A 16,574-nucleotide genomic window follows, 5' to 3' on the forward strand; every position below is an offset into this window, starting at 1 on the left:
CAGTAGTTAGCTAACATAAACTAATGCTAGTCCGTTAGCCGCAGTCAACCACATGATGTCGTGTTCCCTACCGACAGAAGATGGCGCTAAACATGTTTTGAAAACTTTCTCAGCTTCACAGAGTGAATGTCCGTTTTTGAGAACAGGGCTCAATGATGACAGTTTACAATTTTTCGTAACTGTTTTAGCAGCTAAAGTATACTTCCGCTTACATCACCAGCTTCTGTGTAAAACTGCAAGCACACCTGCGTTTAAAAAAAGTCAAGTTTGATGTGTGTTTTTCCATTTTATTTTTGTTTTTAACGGCAGAGAAGAAAAACCTCGTCTCTGTTTACCTGGGCTACGCTTACTCACTGTTTACCTCGCCTATTGACTTCGAATAGTGGTTAAACCTGGCCGGAACTATGTTTGAAGTGCGCTGTTAAGTTGGTAACACACAATTAAAATAATGCGCACATTATCAAGTCGGCTTATTTTTCATTTTATGTATTATTTCTATTGTTATTTCACCTGTTAAGGGGCCGTCATGAATGTGGAGGTTTGATGGAAAAACCCTGCAGTGACGGAAACATCAGCTGTGGTGACGCTGTTTGTGTTGCTCAGCATCACTGCCACACCCTCCTCGGAGTGCAGCAGCAGCATCCTCAGCAGCAGCATGGTGCCAGCCATCCTGCTCGTTTTGGCTGTCACAGCAGTCTGCAATGGCATCCTCCCTGAGATAGTGGACCCGGGCATTAGTCACATCCTGGAGAATGACTCTGCACAGGGACAAGCGGAGCCGGACAGCGTATTTGTGGAAGTGGAGCAGCTGCCAGAGGATCCACAGCAAAAGCCCGAGGACTCGTTTCACCAAGTAAGCAGCCAGTTGCACCTCTCACTCAGCTTTTTACATGACATATAGCATTACCTAACTGCCTGTAGTATGTAGGATCTCAGTGGGTTGTATGATGAAAGTATTTTTTTAAAACACTTCAATCTCTGGACAGAAATGAAGATCAGATGCAGCAATAAAGTAACATCAGAGTTATGCATCTTTTTTCCTGAAATCTGGCTTTGATCCTCTCCAAAATCCTTTCAGATAAATGAGGAGAACTCTCAGTCGAGTCTTCACAATGCAAATGCTTCTGATAAAGTGACTGATAAAGACCAGGTAGGCTAAGAAACAGTAAAGTAAAGTGAGGCACTGTTTGTTTCCCCTTGTGATTGAAACTTAATGTATGTCCCATCTTCACCCAGGAGACAAACAACATTACCACAGTCGACAGTTCTAACGACCTGGAGAACAGAGTCGATCACGTAAGCCCGTCCTGTTTACCTGCACGTTCAAAAAGAAATCTAGCTTTTGTATGACCTTCAGCTGCTCGGTTATCATCACTGAAGAGGTTGCATAATGTCTTGGTGCACCATCACAGCCACTGACTTGGCACTATGTCAGCAAACGAATCAAAAGCGTACTTTTGTCTCCATTCGGCCCTTTTCCTGTGTACAAATAAGTGGTAAAGATGTCAATTCTCAAATGGTCTACTAGGTTTGTCATTTTTAAATAAGTGATGATTACGTGCTTTAGGACTAAAGCTGCAAACACAAAGTGAGGTTATGTAACCAAGCACTTTTGGACATATGGTGATTAACTGTCAAATCCAGTTGGGTAGCTTTCTGATAACTCAAGTTTTGTGGCTCGGGGTGTCACAGTGCAACTAATAAAAGCATCAGTCCAAAATATCAGCCTAGTTTTTCCTGTATGAGTAAAAGAATCTCCATTTATGTGGTTAGCATCTTGCTACATTTACACGCTGTCTCACCGTTTATTTTGGCAAAATCTGTTGGGTGATTTGATGTTAGACACAGAACAGAAAAACTAGGTCAGGCGTCAGTCTAAATAATAAATAAAACCAGAGAAGGTGCCGCATTAATATATGTTTTGTGCTTCAACACCTTCAACTGTACTGTGTTGTGAATGTGTATTCAGTTAAGGGTTTCTCTGACTAGAGCTGTCAGACCCATATTTAATATTTAAATGTAATTAGAAAAACGAGCTGGCCTGATGTAGTCTCGCCTCTCTCGTATTTAGGGATGCATCAGTGACGATGACTGTGGAAAGGGAAGGTACTGCCTTCACGACCCACATAATGCCAAGTGTCTGCCATGTAAAGCGCTCGATATGGTGAGTCAACCTAAGAGACTTTTCTGTGGACGTCTTCACTGTTTTCATAATTCTTCTCTAAAACGCACTGTTTCTCCTGTCTGACGCTTTCCAACACGCACAACACGATGCGCTCTTACATCCAGCCTGCTGAGGTTTCACACTGACTGCATTGCAGTGCGTCCACAAGTGTAATTGGAGTGTGCTGTTTCCAAGCACTCTGTCCTGTGAGCATCTCGTGAAAGGGGGGCAGGTTAAATATGAGCTCTTCCCTTCCATCTGCTCTCTCGGAGAACATAGAGAACAAAAGCGATTCAAATCAAAGTCCTCTTATCTCATTGGTTTTATTCAGGACTCTGTTCTACCTGTGTTGCTTGTTCAGCTGAGTCTCAATTGGATATATTAGTGTTGATGTTGACGTATGAAAAAAGCAGTGGAAGATGATGGCAGCCTGCCAAACAAGGGTAGAGGGAGGATAAATGCACAGAGGACAGGATCTGTGTCTTCTCAAAGTCGCTGACGTGGAAAACTGTGACTTTGCAGTGTCTTAAAGATGTGATATTAGGATCTCTTTCCACTGCAATCACAGATCAGCTGACCTGCTGATCTCATTTATATATTTATATATATTCTTTAAGTCAGCAGGATTGGAGAATAATTAACGCCATTTGTGCTCAATACAATTCAATTCAAATTTATATGTACAGCGCCAAATTACAACAACAGTTGCCTCGAGGCACTTTATATTGTACCTGATCCAGCCCTAACTATAGGCTTTATCAAAAAGGAATGTTTTAAGCCTAATCTTAAGAGCATAGATAGTGTCTGTCTCCTGAATATAAACTGCTGGTTCCACAGAAGAGGGGCCTGAAAACTGAAGGCTTTGCCTCCCATTCTACTTTTAAATACTCTAGGAACAACAAGTAGGCCTGCAGTGCGAGAGTGAAGTGCTCTAATGGTGTGATATGGTACTATAAGGTCATTAGGATAAGATGGAGCCTGATTATTTAAGACCTTGTATGTGAGGAGCAGGATTTTGAATTCAATTCTGGATTTAACAGGGAGCCAATGAAGGGAAGCCAATATAAGAGAAATATGCTCTCTCTTTCTAGTCCCTGTCAGTACTCTTGCTGCAGCATTTTGGATCACACGAAGGCTTTTCAGGGAGTTTTAGAACATCCTGATAAAAACAATTTACAGTAGTTCAGCCTAGAAGTCATAAATGCATGAACTAGTTTTTCAGCGTCGCTCTGGGACAGGATATTTCTAATTTTAGAGATATTGTGCAAATGGCAGAAAGCAGTCCTACATATTTGTTTAATATGTGCATTGAAGTACATATCCTGGTCAAAAATGACTCTAAGATTCCTCAGTGTTGCTGGAGGCCGAGGTCATGCCATCCAGAGTAAGAATCTGGTTAGAAACCGGATTTCTAAGATTTTTAGGGCCGAGTACAGTCACCTCAGTTTTATCTGAATTTAGAAGCAGAATGTTAGAGGTCGACCAGGTCTTTATGTCTTTAAGACATTCCTGCAGTTTAACTAATTGGTGTGTGTTATCTGGCTTCATGGACAGATAGAGCTGGGTGTCATCTGCACAGCAATGAAAATGTATCCTGTGCTTTCTGATGATACTGCCTAAAGGAAGCATGTATAATGTAATTCTCCCAGGAATCTCAGTGTTGTTACAGTGGAGGTGCATGTTCTTTTAAAGCATCTGTGTTAGGAGAAGGGCTGCCTGCTGAATTGTTGGCTGTTTGCTCAAATGCTACTTTTCTTAGTCCTGCACTAAGGATGCAGAGTGCTGTGGCGAACAGCTCTGTGTGTGGGGCCAGTGCAGCCAAAATGCAACCAAGGGAGAGGCCGGAAGCACTTGTCAATACCAGACTGACTGCAGCCCAGACCTCTGCTGTGCTTTCCATAACGGTATGTAGTACAGCATGTGTTTATCAGTCACTACCTACACACCCCCAGAGAACTTACCTTTGTTTTTGTTTTGTGTGGTGATTAGTCCTCCTCTTCCCCGTCTGTTCGGCCAAGCCTATTGAACGTGAGCGCTGCTTTGGTGCCTCAAACCACCTGACTGAGTTGTTGTCCTGGGGCCCGCAAGATGAGGGACCCAGGAAATATTGCCCCTGTGCAGGAGATCTCCACTGTCAAGACCTGGGGTGAGTGCAGTACATATAATCACATAAAACAGATTAAAATACCGGTACCCCAAAAATATTAAAGTTTTATGTATGTATGATGCTGTAGTATTCTCTTTTTTTTTCCTCCACAGAAGAGGGTCAATGTGCCTGAAAGGAGAGGACTCGAGTGAAGAGGACCTGGCAGACACGCTGTACTCAGAGATAGACTACATACTTTAGGCTCGGCTCGATTTATTAACATTGCCTTGTAAAAAGCTAGACAGACTTCTGAGCTTTTTTCTTTTTTCTTTGCAAAGAGCACTTTCTATTTGCCGGCTTCTGTCAAAGCAGTAAATATTTAGGGCATGGGAAATGGATGGCAGTATATGTAGACTAAAATTTTAGAAATACAGACAGGTGGCACATGAAAGGAAAAAAACTGGCGGCTTATCCAAACTTGACTCAGCTGGTATTTGGATGATTTGAACCATTCACCTCCGTAGAAGAAAAACGCCACAGCGAGTGTCCAAAGCAAAAAGCAAGCCACAGCCTGAGGAGCTAGTTGTGTCATCGGCACGTTGTTTGATGATTCTTTAATCTTTGTAAGGGAATTCTGGGCAAGAGGCACTTGAAGACAGCCACTTTGTAAAACACCTACTTGGCAAGTTCTTTGATGCAGCTTCATTTCTTTGTTGTTGCAGTCATCACAGTGGGGTGATGAAGTGCCTGCCCCTGTTTTCCTGGCATGGCTCATGTCCCCTTGGATTGTCGGGTTGCTCGAAATCAATATGAATTTGTTTGTGTAATCTCCTTTATCCTAGGATGAAACATGTCCACCATGATGGGAGTGGTTCTCTTCCAAGATTACATAATTACCCTAAATCCTATCACCCGGCGGTGATAGGATTTAGGGCAGGACCCCCAAGAGTCTAGACCCTGGTGGTGGCGAAGATGAAGACGAAGCTTGGTTGGAGCGCTGACTGAGGTGTCTGTAAGGTGGAAATGGGGGTGGTTGCACAAATGAGTCTGAAAGGGAGAATGACAGACAGCACAGTTTTAAACCATGGAAAGTGGAGGTTGATTGGCTCAAAGAAGGCAGACAAGAAGATGATTGGACTAGAGGGAGTGATGCAGAGAACAAAAAGCAGCCTAACACAGGTTGATGAGCAGATCTTCCTTGTTGAAGTTTCACGTTAGGCTTTCCATCATCATTTAAATACTAAACGAGGGAATAACTTTTGGGAAGAGGTTTCATCCCTGCAGCAGAGCTCCGGAGATCTCAGGGCACGCTGAGGCTACTCTGGTTGGTCATTTAAACAGAACGGCCTTATTTTGGTTTTGCCTTTAATTTGTCATTCTTCTGTATGTAAATCGTGATGAAAGAAAAAATAGGAAGAGTGTGCGTTTGCAGGCCTGTCTTGAAACGGCAATTTACTTTCTTACCCTCGACAGCAAAATAAAAATAACTCTAGACTTTATAAGCTGCTCACTTCGCTGATTATATCTGATCACAGCAGATTGGAGTTGCTTCATGCACTGTATGAAAAATAAAACAGTAGGCATGTAGTTAGAACTGCTCTGCGTATAATGCTGGCATATTTTCAGTATGTGGCTTCTTCTATTCCTGCTAACATTTCAATAACTGCTGCCAATGAGTCTTTAAAATCTAAGAAGCTTGTTTACTTTTCTAACTGTAGCTGCTCGAAACTTGTACTAGTTTCTTAAGTTGAGAAAGTCTTTTTTTCCCCCACAGATGTGTTCTTCTCACAACCTAGCCCTCAACATTTACATTGCAGAGACGACATAGAACATAACCCAATGTTTTTGTGATCTATATTATACAGTTGTTCCTTTCTTTGATGAATCCATGGTGAAATGTTACCTGTGAGATGCTAAATTAAACTGCAGTGATGCTGTGTGTTCAGGTCATCTGAGCAGAATACACAGAAACTAGGAAAACAAATAATGTAGAGTCTCATGCAGTCAAGTTACCCTGCAAATCATTTTGCTGGGATTGTTATACATACTGAATATTAATTACACCAAAATTGAAGTAATTTACTGCTTCCTAGTATGGGATTCATAACAAAATGCCATGTAATCAATAAACTGATAAACCACCATCAAATGTACTTTATAATCGCTCATTCACCAAGTACAAAAACCTGAGCTCAGGAGGGAAAGCAACTTTCTTTTTTTCTCCTCTTTTCTCTATTTGAAGGCTGGAACTACCCTGATCAGATATCAGGATGATCATTAAAGATTGACCAGAATGCAGACTCCATTTGAAAGTACTCAGTAAGACCGAGCAACGTTTTATACATTATATATTCCATAATATAAAAGAAGTGTGATATCCCAGTACGGGTTTGTGTTTTGGTAAACTCTTCCAAATCACCACTCAGGGTACTCTAACACCTTTTCCTCCCACAAAAATGTTTAAGTCCGTGTGGACGAGCTGCACCATCTCGGTTGTGTGGCACGGTGGTGCTGTGGTTAGCATAGCATAAGCATAGGCCCTGGGTTAAAATCCAAGAGTTGCATGTTCTCCAGCTTCCTTACATAATTAGCCGTAGGTGACTGTGAATGGTGGCCTGTCACTCCAAGTATCACACGTCTCGCACTATAACAGCTGGGGTAGTCTCCACCATGACCATGAATTTGATAAGCTGAAGAAAATGGGTGGATTTTCTGCAGTGTAGAGGTTGACAAATTCACCTTACAGGGTTTGAGAGTAAGTGACAAACCCAGCCTCAAGGGGTCACAGTGCAGCAGGAAGGGCATCCAGTGTAAATTTTTATAAAGAAAAAAAAAATGTGTCAAGCTGGAAGTACAGCTAGTATAACATCCTAACGTGTTTTTATGAATTGGTTAGCAGTAAGAGAAAACTGCAGTTCTGAAAAAAGCACTTTAATTCATTTCTAAAATCATCTTAAACTATTTCCACACAGGATCTGAAATCTCAAAGAAATAAACAACAACAACAAAAAAAAGGTTCTCTTCTGATATTGGCATTTCTACAGTGAATAGCTGGTGGCAGCATCAGAGGCCCGGAAAGGAGGCCGTGATGCTGAGCTTTAGTCCTCAGAGCAGTTGCACAGGCAGACTGAGTCCAGCAGGCTTTCTACACCCGCTGGTGTCAGTCTATCAAGCAGCAGCAGGTAGAAGCGCCAAAAATCCAACCTCTGACTCTTGCCCAACACCCAGAGAGAGCTCTCTCCTCTCACACCACACACACACACACACACACACACGTGGATGACACGAGACATGTACTGCAAGTTTCACATGGTGCAAGAAACAGATAAAGATATCCAATTTCTAAATTAAAGGTTAATGCAGACAACAGATGAGTGCCTGGTGCTTCACAAGACCTCTCTAAATGATTAAGTCTGAAGCAAAATAATAATTTACAAACAAACAACAAAACAAGGAGATTCTTAACATCGTCTACTTGGTTTTGTTTTATTATATTAAGTTTTAAAAAGGACTGATAGCCTATGTATCACTACATCTAGTGGAAGTGATGTGACAGAGGCAGAGCTCCTATAAAGCACATAGAGCAGCAGTAAAGACAACCCATATCAACACGTTACTCTGGCATTATAGGAGCATTAGAGGAGAAACAACTTTAGTTTACAATTTATTAATTGTTGCTTTTTCAATTCATCAATTCTTGAGAATGAATGGTTTCTCAATTTGTCAGGCAGTCTGAGTGAGTGAGGTTTGTCTCGGCAGAAGAGGTGAGACTGAGGAAGGCTGGATAAGTCGTTTTTTTTTTTTGTTTTTTTTAATTTAAAGGAAGATGTTCAACGTAAGATGATTCAGATTGATTTCTCCAACAAAGTGGTGCTCAGAAAGTGTGAGCACATGGATTTACAAGACGGCCACGGATGAATCATAATCAACACTATTGTCCAAAACACGGAGATGAACACACAGTGACGGGGAGGACAGTGAAAGAGCCTGATGTAAAAGTAGACTGGAGCCTTGAATAGTCAGGATGGATGCCTCCCAGACCGGTTTCACAGTCCTAGACTCTCCGCATCCATCCCTGAAGCTTTCACTTTTAATTGATTTGTCTATACAGCATCCAAATAGCTTTTGTACTTCCCTTTAATCTTTACAGTACAATACACTATAGTGCACAATAGGGTTTCTGAGCCTGGAGCTCAGGGTGGAGGGTGAGAGCACATAATCCTCACAGCGCTGCTCGATTTCAAGTCACTGTCGGGCCCGACATTCAGAGTCCCGCAGCCTGGATGCTCTGCTGCAGCACCCAGGCAAAACAAATAACCCACGAGTGTTTCTCCACGCCTCAGTCCTGCCCTGGGTCCTTTGCAGGGCCGCCGTCCAGGTAGATCTTGAGGGCCTTCTCTTTGCGTGGCGAGTAACTGACACGGTGTCCGGTTTTAAGCAGACGGCTGCTTTCCTTCTTCATTAGCTCGTTGCGCTCATCCTCTGACAACTCCAGAGGTTCTTCTGTGCTGTCCCTGCGCAGACAAAAGAGCACAAAAACATTGATGGAGGTCACAAATACTCCTAATATAATAAGATCATTAGAAGAACTCCATGGATGTCGCCATGTTTTAAAATTTTAAGGGAATAATGAATGAATGAAAAAAAAAAAAAAAAGAAAACATGTAAACTGAACTGAAACTTGAAGTCTTTTTTTTAAAGCTTAGTAGCTGCTTTCTTTAAAATATCTCTACTACTAGATACAGTTTTACAATTAAAGCCTGGATTACGACATAATTGGTTCAGAACATAGTAAGAAAGCTCAAATCTGCACTTGTACCACTGCCTTTTCAGTCATTAAAGAGTCAGTGATGGAAATCAGACCTGTCAGCACTGACCTCATGCGGTCTCATTTATTAGCTGCATTGATTTGTGATTAAAACAATTTTTTTTTACCATCACAGCAAAGACAGATACAACTACCTGTACCTATGTCCACATTATAGGCAGAAAATTACATAAAAAAAAAAAGATTAATTACTTAATATACATTCACTAGCCACTTTATTAGGTACACTTTCCACCCCACTTTGCCTTCCTAACTGCCTTAATTCTTCATGCAGTAGATTCTACAAAGTGCTGAAAGATTCCTCAGATTTTGGTCAATACTGATATGACAGCATTAAAAAGCTGCTGCAAATTTGTCAGCCATGATATGCGCTAAGAAAATATCCCCACATCATCGCATCACCACCAAATGTTCAGTTTTGGTGAGCATGTAGCCTTCTAGTGTCATTTGACATGCTGCATTTTTCTCACACGCTCTCATGATTACCTTGGTGTTGGTTGCAACATGTAGTCATTTGAGTTATTGTTGCCTTCCTACAAGTTTTAGCATCAACAAGCTATTTTTGAACTTGAGAAACTGGATATTTTAAATTTTCTCAGGCCATCCCTTTGTAAACTTAAAGAGATGGTTGTAAAACAAATAAATCCCAGATCAGTTTCAGACAAGTCTGTTTGGCTCCAACAATCACATCATATTGAAATCACGCTTAAATCACTGTTCTCCATTCTCTGTTTGACCTTCACCAGACCATTATCTTCACTGTGTCTACCATAGCCAAAATGACAGAGTTGCTTACATGTAATTGGCTGATTAGATATTTGCGTAAACGAGCACGTGAATAGGTGTAACTAATGAAGTGGCCAGGGATTGTATTTAAGTTTCAATCCTAAACTGAGACCCTCTTGACTGAAAACATTTACTGATTCATTTGTGGTATTAAATGTATAAATATGAGAAGTCAAAAGCTAGGGGAAAAACCTAAAAAACAACAATGCTTCTAATGCAACAATATCATGTTTTATTCATTACTGAGTCAAAGCCAACCTGTAAAGCCATGTGTATAGTTTGCGTACATTTGTACTTTATATTAGATATTGAGATTAGGTGTTCAAATATTAAAGTTGTCTCTAATTCATATTAGATGCCAAAAATTCAACTCACATAAACATATTGAGTTTTTAATAGTCCGAGCGAATGCATGACTTATGACTTCTACTACAGTCCTCTCTGTTCATGAAATGATTTCACAAAAATACCAAAGACACAAACGCTGTACTTGAATGTGGACTTGTCCCAGTTTGTTTTTTTTTTTACCTGTAGAAGACCACCGCCCCATCATCACAGATGTAAAGAGGCCACACATTAAGGGTTGACACCTTGGGGTTCCAGTCTAAATCCTGATGGATTTCCAACACAGAAATATCACAAGGAAATGTCCCCCTACCCTGCAGAGACCAGATAGCAGTGTCATCAATACAAACATATTAGAAAAATCGGGTCCCAGGTTTCAGGTAATTACATCCACCTACCTTTGCAAACTCCAGGTTTTCCAATGGAATACCACTGATTTCACTAAGCTGCCAACAGAATAAAAACATTAGACACAGGAATACAACAGTTTCCCTCAGCTAAACACTGAACACAAGCTATGAGTAAAACACATTTGTCATGCAGCAGACAAACCTTCTCCTTGAGTTCCTCCACACTGCTGCTCTCCAGAATCACTTCCTGAAAAGGCCCCAGCTTCATTGTAGACGGGCTCCATCTCCGAGTCAGAACGGCCAACTGTGACATTGATTTCATCTTCTCTGGTTCTGAGAAACATTAGAGGCTGTGGATCAATCAACTGCACTTTAAATGAAACTTCAGTGAAAACAAATTTTCCTTCACTCTAGAACCAAATACACGTCATTTATTAATCTGTCTCCATGTGGCGTTTCACAGCATGTTAACAATTCAACAATCTGTTTTTTGAGCCCCTGGAAACAGATGATTTAATGTTTGTTTTCTGTACCTTAAAGGAAATTATTTACTATACCTTTAAAGAAAAAGTTTATATTATTAGAACAGAACAAAACTAAAATAAGGTAGTTGAGGTACCCAAAGAAAAACCGCATAGTGAAGCAATGTTTAAAAGAAAGTGAAAAACACAAGTTACCATCAAGGACTTCAAGGAAAACCTCCCAGTTGGACGAAATGCTGATGTCTTCCTCATAAACGTGGTAATCCAAAAACACTGTGCCCGGATTCTTCCACGTCTTTTTCCTGAGGCGAACCCTGACCACACAGAGATAAATAGATACATGCTGTTTTGTACACATGTTCATTTTACCTGAAGGGAAACTGTATCAACAGTCCTCTGAACTATGCAAAGCAAAGAATCTTACCTGTCAATGCTGAGGTCAAGTTTACACTGCTCTTTTAACTGAGGAAGCAGCTCCTCTTTAGACTGTCTGACAGTCATAGCCTTGGCAAACACCGTGTCCACTAGGAACTTGCAGGGCTGAGAAAACACCACAATTAATATATTTTATAACATAATGCTGTGCAGCTGTACAACAGTGTATGAGTAAGAAAAGTCTGTCAGTTCTTACCTCTGGTTCATTGACTAGTAGTTGATACACTTTCACTCTGTATTCACCCTTTTTAAGGGCTCTGCCTAGTCGAATGGTTATCTATGGATAGTGGCACAGTCTTTGTTGAGATATTTCCTTACTCTCAAGCAAACGACTTTAATCAAAGTAATACGTTTAAACTGACCTTATTATCGTCAGAGAACGATGAGAGTGTCTCGTTGAGCCGTACACTCTCAAACTCCTGGTTGTTGGCATACACCCTAAACACCTTGAACTGGGTCGAGGTGACGCCGACGTAGGGCTCCAAGTTCAGCTTAAATGCTGCTAATGTTATTCTCTTGTCCACATGAACCACCAAACCTGATGTAGATCACAAGAAACATCAATGTACCTTTTCTTTCCTTTTTAAAAAAAAAAAAAAAAAAAAGATATACGTCAAGGATGCAAAACAGGTAAAGAATGTTTGCAATCCTCCCCCTTGAATGGAAGTAATTGCCCGTACCTGATTTTAAATGTAATTAAAACATAAATATACTAGCTATGGATGACAACTGCTTTTAAATGCATAATAAAAGTTTGTACATTTTTGTGAATTCCACGAGGCATCATCCTGAGAACAAGGCTCTGCTCTGAAGTACAGGTACTGGGCCTCTGCCTTGCTCTTTCCATTGTCGTCATATTCGCTGTCAGTTCCAGAGTCTTCCTCTGCAGTGTCCCAGGTCTCTTTTTTGCCCTCGTGGGCTTTGGAGCGCCGGCTACTCGTGATGCTGTGCGAGTCCAGGCCATTGGCCAGCTGGATTGGGCCGCTGTCTGCGTTACACAGCGTGTCACTGCTGTGACTGGAGCTCAGGATGTCACTGTCCACCGAGCTGGTGCTGCGGTCATTGTTCACTTCTGAGTCCGACCGCTCCTCACAGGCAAAGTGGTTCTCAGGGTCAGAGGAGGCGCCGCCGCTACCCGCAGACGTGGCCCTGATCCGATTCTCTAACTCTCTGTTGTCTGCAGCCACGCAGAGAGAAGAGTTTGAGTCCGCCTCTTGGGTTGGGGATTCGATATGTTCAAAGTCGCTGGCGTCAGAGCTTTTCTGGCTGTCACTGGTGCTGGAGCCCTGCTGCTGCTGCAGAGACAGATTCTTTAACTTTTCTGTGCTCTCCTCCAGGATAGCCTCTACAGATTTCCTGTTACCCTTTGCCCCCTCAGAGAGCACATCAGAGTCACTTCCTACTTTTTGGAAAAGAGTTCTGTTTGCCAAGGTACCAGGAGACTGCTCTGGTAGTAAGACTAACAGCCGGATCGTATTCCCGTGCCGATCCAACAGTTTCCACAAGAGCGAGTCAGTGAAAGGAACCTGATGATCGGTCAACTCAGAGCTCTCAACGAAAACCTGGTGAAAAACAATGGCCAACAAACAAATTAGCAAATTTCATGTAATAATAACATATATAATAAGACTTTGTGAAATTTAAAACAAGACTGAAACACAATAACGCACAAGACAGAACAACTGTCAAAGTTAGAAGAAAACAAGAGACCTTGTTGCTCCTGAAGAATCCCTCAGCCTTCAGTGTCTTGTTTGGGACATAGAGAAGCCGGAGGTCATTATAGCAGCGCTCCAGAACCACACGCATGGTCTCTGCAGAAAGCCCTGTAGCCTGGAAAGAAATGCACACAAAAACAGGCTTACATTAATATAACAGACACCACTATATTTGACAGTTTCCTGGGTAAATGGTTAAAACAAAACACTGTGAAGAGGCTAAGAGTAAGAAACCTGTGCAATAAGCTGTTTGAATTCAGTGATCGTCTGGTTCAAGTACGCCCGAACGCTGACGGGAGACGCGATGGTCTCGCTCTTCAGATTAACAACATGAACCTTCACCATCACCTCTGTGAACAAAAGAAGAATCATAAACACACCCACGCAGATAAACAGCAACTAAGTTGCTTGATACACACACTTACACCTGTCACCGGTGTGTATTTGTTTCTGATCATCACAGTTTGTCTGTTCAGACTCTGGCAACTCAGCTTTTATCATCCTGAAAACAGCACTATGTACAACAAGCAGTCAACAGTAGAAGATTACCGACCTCCAGGTTTGTAAGGCTGGAACACTTGATCTGGCCTGCGGGTTTCTAGAAGCAAGTCAAACATGTATGAAGACTTGACTCCTCCAAGGAGGAGGCCCATTGGTGTGTCCTCCTCTCCTTCATAAGAGCGCTCCAGGTACTCATGGAACTCATCATATTTTACCAAGCGACAGCAGTCCAGAGGGACAACTCCCTCAAGCTCCATCATCTGACATACAGAACACCCATTAAAGAAATTAGCAGCAAGTTTTGAAATCCAAACTCTAAAGTGAGTTTCTTTTCTTTTGCTATAATCACAGTAATGCTGTGTTGCAAAGTTAATGGAAGAAAGAAAATTGAATGCACCAAATGTCTTTCAAGATTCCTCCAAAAGTAACTGAAACAAATCTAACAAACCTTGTAGGCCATTTCTGTTGCTTCTCTGAGAGTTTTGTCTTTGTGCACTTCCAACTTGCTCTCCATCATCATCTTCACAGGATGCATGCAGAAGAGCTTGATCTAAAAAGTAAAGAGCATAAGACTACCAAAAAAAAAAAAAGAAAAAAAGAGAGAGACAGGGTATTAAATTATCCTTATAAATTAGGCAAACAGCCCAGCACCTTGCAAGTGTTGCGTTCAATCTCCCTCTGTCTCTTTTCTTGCTCTTCAGACTCTTTCTCCTTTTGAACCAAACGCTTTATGTGGTCTGGGAAGTCCTCCACGGCTAAAAACTCTGCAGACAATTCAGAGATTACACATTAAATCCAGTGGCATGAGGAAAACTACAGAGCTCAGGGTATGTATCAGAGTATGAAAAATGGGAAAATTATGACCACAAGACAAAGGCAAGAGGGCAAGCTGGTTCCTTTGCAACTGGTGCAACACAAAGTTTAAAAATAAGTTGCAAATACAGGCAAAAGCCTGGACAAGTTTAGTTCAGATGGATGGCAGATAGGGCACAGTGGAAACTTGTGTAAAGGATCTTCTTACGTGTAGTAGGTATCAGAAGACAAGTGAAATTGTTTTATTTAAACACTTTCCTTACAAAAAAACAAGTTAACAAAAGGCCAAACACATTCACTAGGTTACGACGAAAAGATGAAAACCTGTGACTTTTACAGTTTGGGAGTTTTTAATTCAGAAATGTGGAAAAACTGTCATTCTTGCTCTAATTTTTACATTTTCCTTAGCAAGACTTAATTGAATGAATTTCTTACTTGCATTCCTTGAAGGATCTTTCAGTCTATAAATCAGCATATATGCGTTTGTAGAGCTGTTGGGAAGGTAAGAGGAAGGAGAAAACTATTACTTCAATAAAAACAAAATTACAAACACAAACGGGGGGAAAATAAAAGGTTTCACATTTAGAAACAGATGTGAATAACAAGATAAACACCATTCGTTTTCCAAAGTCAGTGTATTGGAAGCATTTGATGTGAGGGAGTCCTCTATCACAAAGTCAGCGACTCCTGGAAAAAACGTGCATTCCCTGACCAGTCGGAAAGTGGCTGCTGCCAGCCACAAGGTGAAACAAATCGCATGGAGATACACGGTGCTGCTTGAAAATCATCTCAAGATTGCTTTCTGCACAATATGATCGACCAAAGCAATGACATGGAGGTTTTTGGTACAGCACGAGCCTCCAGCAATCACTCACCACCTAGCCAAGAAATAGACATTTTTTCCCTGGGGCCAACTGGGGGTTGCCAACTGGTCTCAAGGCCTGTGACTGCTGTGGAACACAACTGACCTTGCAAAGGCACCGGAGAAATAGCCTCTGCTCCCTGAGGATCCCCCATATGTTTTCCTGATATCATCCTGGGTGATCTGTTTGACAAAAATGAACACAATGAAACAAAAAAAAACTATTCAACAGAGGTTACCACAATGACAATAAGCAGCATTTTAAATGGCAGTTGCAGTTGGCAGTTTTTTTTTTGGTCTAGTATATAGAAATGGCAAGCACTGCCTGACATTTACTTTCAGTAGGAAGCCAAAACGTGTCACTCAAGAGCAGAGACTGACCTTGCTAACGTGCTGATCGTTGAAACTGTACCACTGGCCATCACTGAAGGACTTGATACAGGCATAATAGTGCCCGCCCGCAGCGCTCCCAGAATGGACCATAACAGAAAACAGCTCAAAGGTCAGCAAACTCTGAGAAGAAATAGGGGAACACTGTTCAGTTAAAACAAATAATTGTGTTGCAGATTTCACTGTCGACATACTATATTTTTAGAGATACACACGTTCCCATATTTTGCCACTTTAAAGCAAAAATAGAGAATAATCACACATCTTTAGAACACTGTAAATAAAAGACGAATTTATATATTTAACAAGAACAGAGAAGTATAACATTTTTAGCTGACACTTGCAGAATAACAATCCCTCTTATCACTACACCGTTGGCAAATCAGGTACTTCCTTTTAATCTGTTGTCAGATACATTCTCACGTACAAACCAAGCACACCAAATCCATCTAAGTGAGGATGATCACCTTTGGCTTCAACACCCTCTCTGTGCTGCTGGTGCTGTCCAAGCAGATGCCCTCATCCACACAATCATCGGTGGAAAAATCGTTGCTCATCTGGTCGCTGTGGCAACTGCCTTCATTCTCTGCTCCGCTGTCAGTGCAGCTCTCGGTCTGAGGGGACTTCTACAGAGTAGGCAATTTGAAAAACAACACCAGAGTTAAAGGTGAATTCAAAAGATCAATTAGAAAAGAACTAATCCAGCGTAGAAATGTAGGACATTAAGAAACCAGCAAGCTGGTTAACATCTCAGTTGGTCAACATACACAAACCATGGTTTATGGCTGACTGAAGCCTGTCATGGCAGGACACAGCA

General features: G+C 41.5%; 2 protein-coding genes across 7 annotated transcripts in view; one reads left to right on the plus strand and one right to left on the minus strand.

The window, feature by feature from the left end:
• Window positions 1–7,547, plus strand: part of dkk3a (dickkopf WNT signaling pathway inhibitor 3a) — a 21,424-nt gene extending 13,877 nt beyond the window's left edge. Inside the window, exons 1-8 of one of the 4 annotated variants that reach the window (XM_026168082.2) lie at window positions 229–413; window positions 519–853; window positions 1,079–1,150; window positions 1,237–1,296; window positions 2,072–2,164; window positions 3,924–4,068; window positions 4,154–4,310; window positions 4,424–7,547. In XM_026168082.2, coding sequence (XP_026023867.2) covers window positions 656–853; window positions 1,079–1,150; window positions 1,237–1,296; window positions 2,072–2,164; window positions 3,924–4,068; window positions 4,154–4,310; window positions 4,424–4,511 — 813 coding nt within the window. In that variant the 5' untranslated portion in view covers window positions 229–413; window positions 519–655 and the 3' untranslated portion in view covers window positions 4,512–7,547. Of the gene's footprint in view, window positions 1–228; window positions 854–1,078; window positions 1,151–1,236; window positions 1,297–2,071; window positions 2,165–3,923; window positions 4,069–4,153; window positions 4,311–4,423 lie in introns of those variants that run through there. The other 3 variants (XM_026168111.2, XM_080298445.1, XM_080298441.1) reach the window with 3 other exon arrangements.
• usp47 (ubiquitin specific peptidase 47) overlaps window positions 7,166–16,574 on the minus strand; it is a 24,608-nt gene continuing 15,199 nt past the window's right edge. For all 3 annotated transcript variants that reach the window (XM_026167990.2, XM_080298416.1, XM_026168007.2), the window contains 18 exons: window positions 16,225–16,383; window positions 15,749–15,880; window positions 15,474–15,550; window positions 14,941–14,996; window positions 14,344–14,456; window positions 14,141–14,242; window positions 13,745–13,952; window positions 13,426–13,541; window positions 13,187–13,306; window positions 12,237–13,038; window positions 11,839–12,014; window positions 11,673–11,753; window positions 11,466–11,581; window positions 11,237–11,355; window positions 10,762–10,892; window positions 10,608–10,655; window positions 10,393–10,523; window positions 7,166–8,764 (listed from right to left, as the gene is read on the minus strand). In XM_026167990.2, the coding sequence (XP_026023775.1) occupies window positions 8,590–8,764; window positions 10,393–10,523; window positions 10,608–10,655; window positions 10,762–10,892; window positions 11,237–11,355; window positions 11,466–11,581; window positions 11,673–11,753; window positions 11,839–12,014; window positions 12,237–13,038; window positions 13,187–13,306; window positions 13,426–13,541; window positions 13,745–13,952; window positions 14,141–14,242; window positions 14,344–14,456; window positions 14,941–14,996; window positions 15,474–15,550; window positions 15,749–15,880; window positions 16,225–16,383 (2,862 nt within the window). In that variant the 3' untranslated portion in view covers window positions 7,166–8,589. The remainder of the gene's footprint in view (window positions 8,765–10,392; window positions 10,524–10,607; window positions 10,656–10,761; window positions 10,893–11,236; window positions 11,356–11,465; window positions 11,582–11,672; window positions 11,754–11,838; window positions 12,015–12,236; window positions 13,039–13,186; window positions 13,307–13,425; window positions 13,542–13,744; window positions 13,953–14,140; window positions 14,243–14,343; window positions 14,457–14,940; window positions 14,997–15,473; window positions 15,551–15,748; window positions 15,881–16,224; window positions 16,384–16,574) is intronic.

This window comes from Astatotilapia calliptera, chromosome 1, assembly GCF_964374335.1.
Source record: "Astatotilapia calliptera chromosome 1, fAstCal68.1, whole genome shotgun sequence".
In the NCBI taxonomy this organism is placed as follows: domain Eukaryota; kingdom Metazoa; phylum Chordata; class Actinopteri; order Cichliformes; family Cichlidae; genus Astatotilapia; species Astatotilapia calliptera.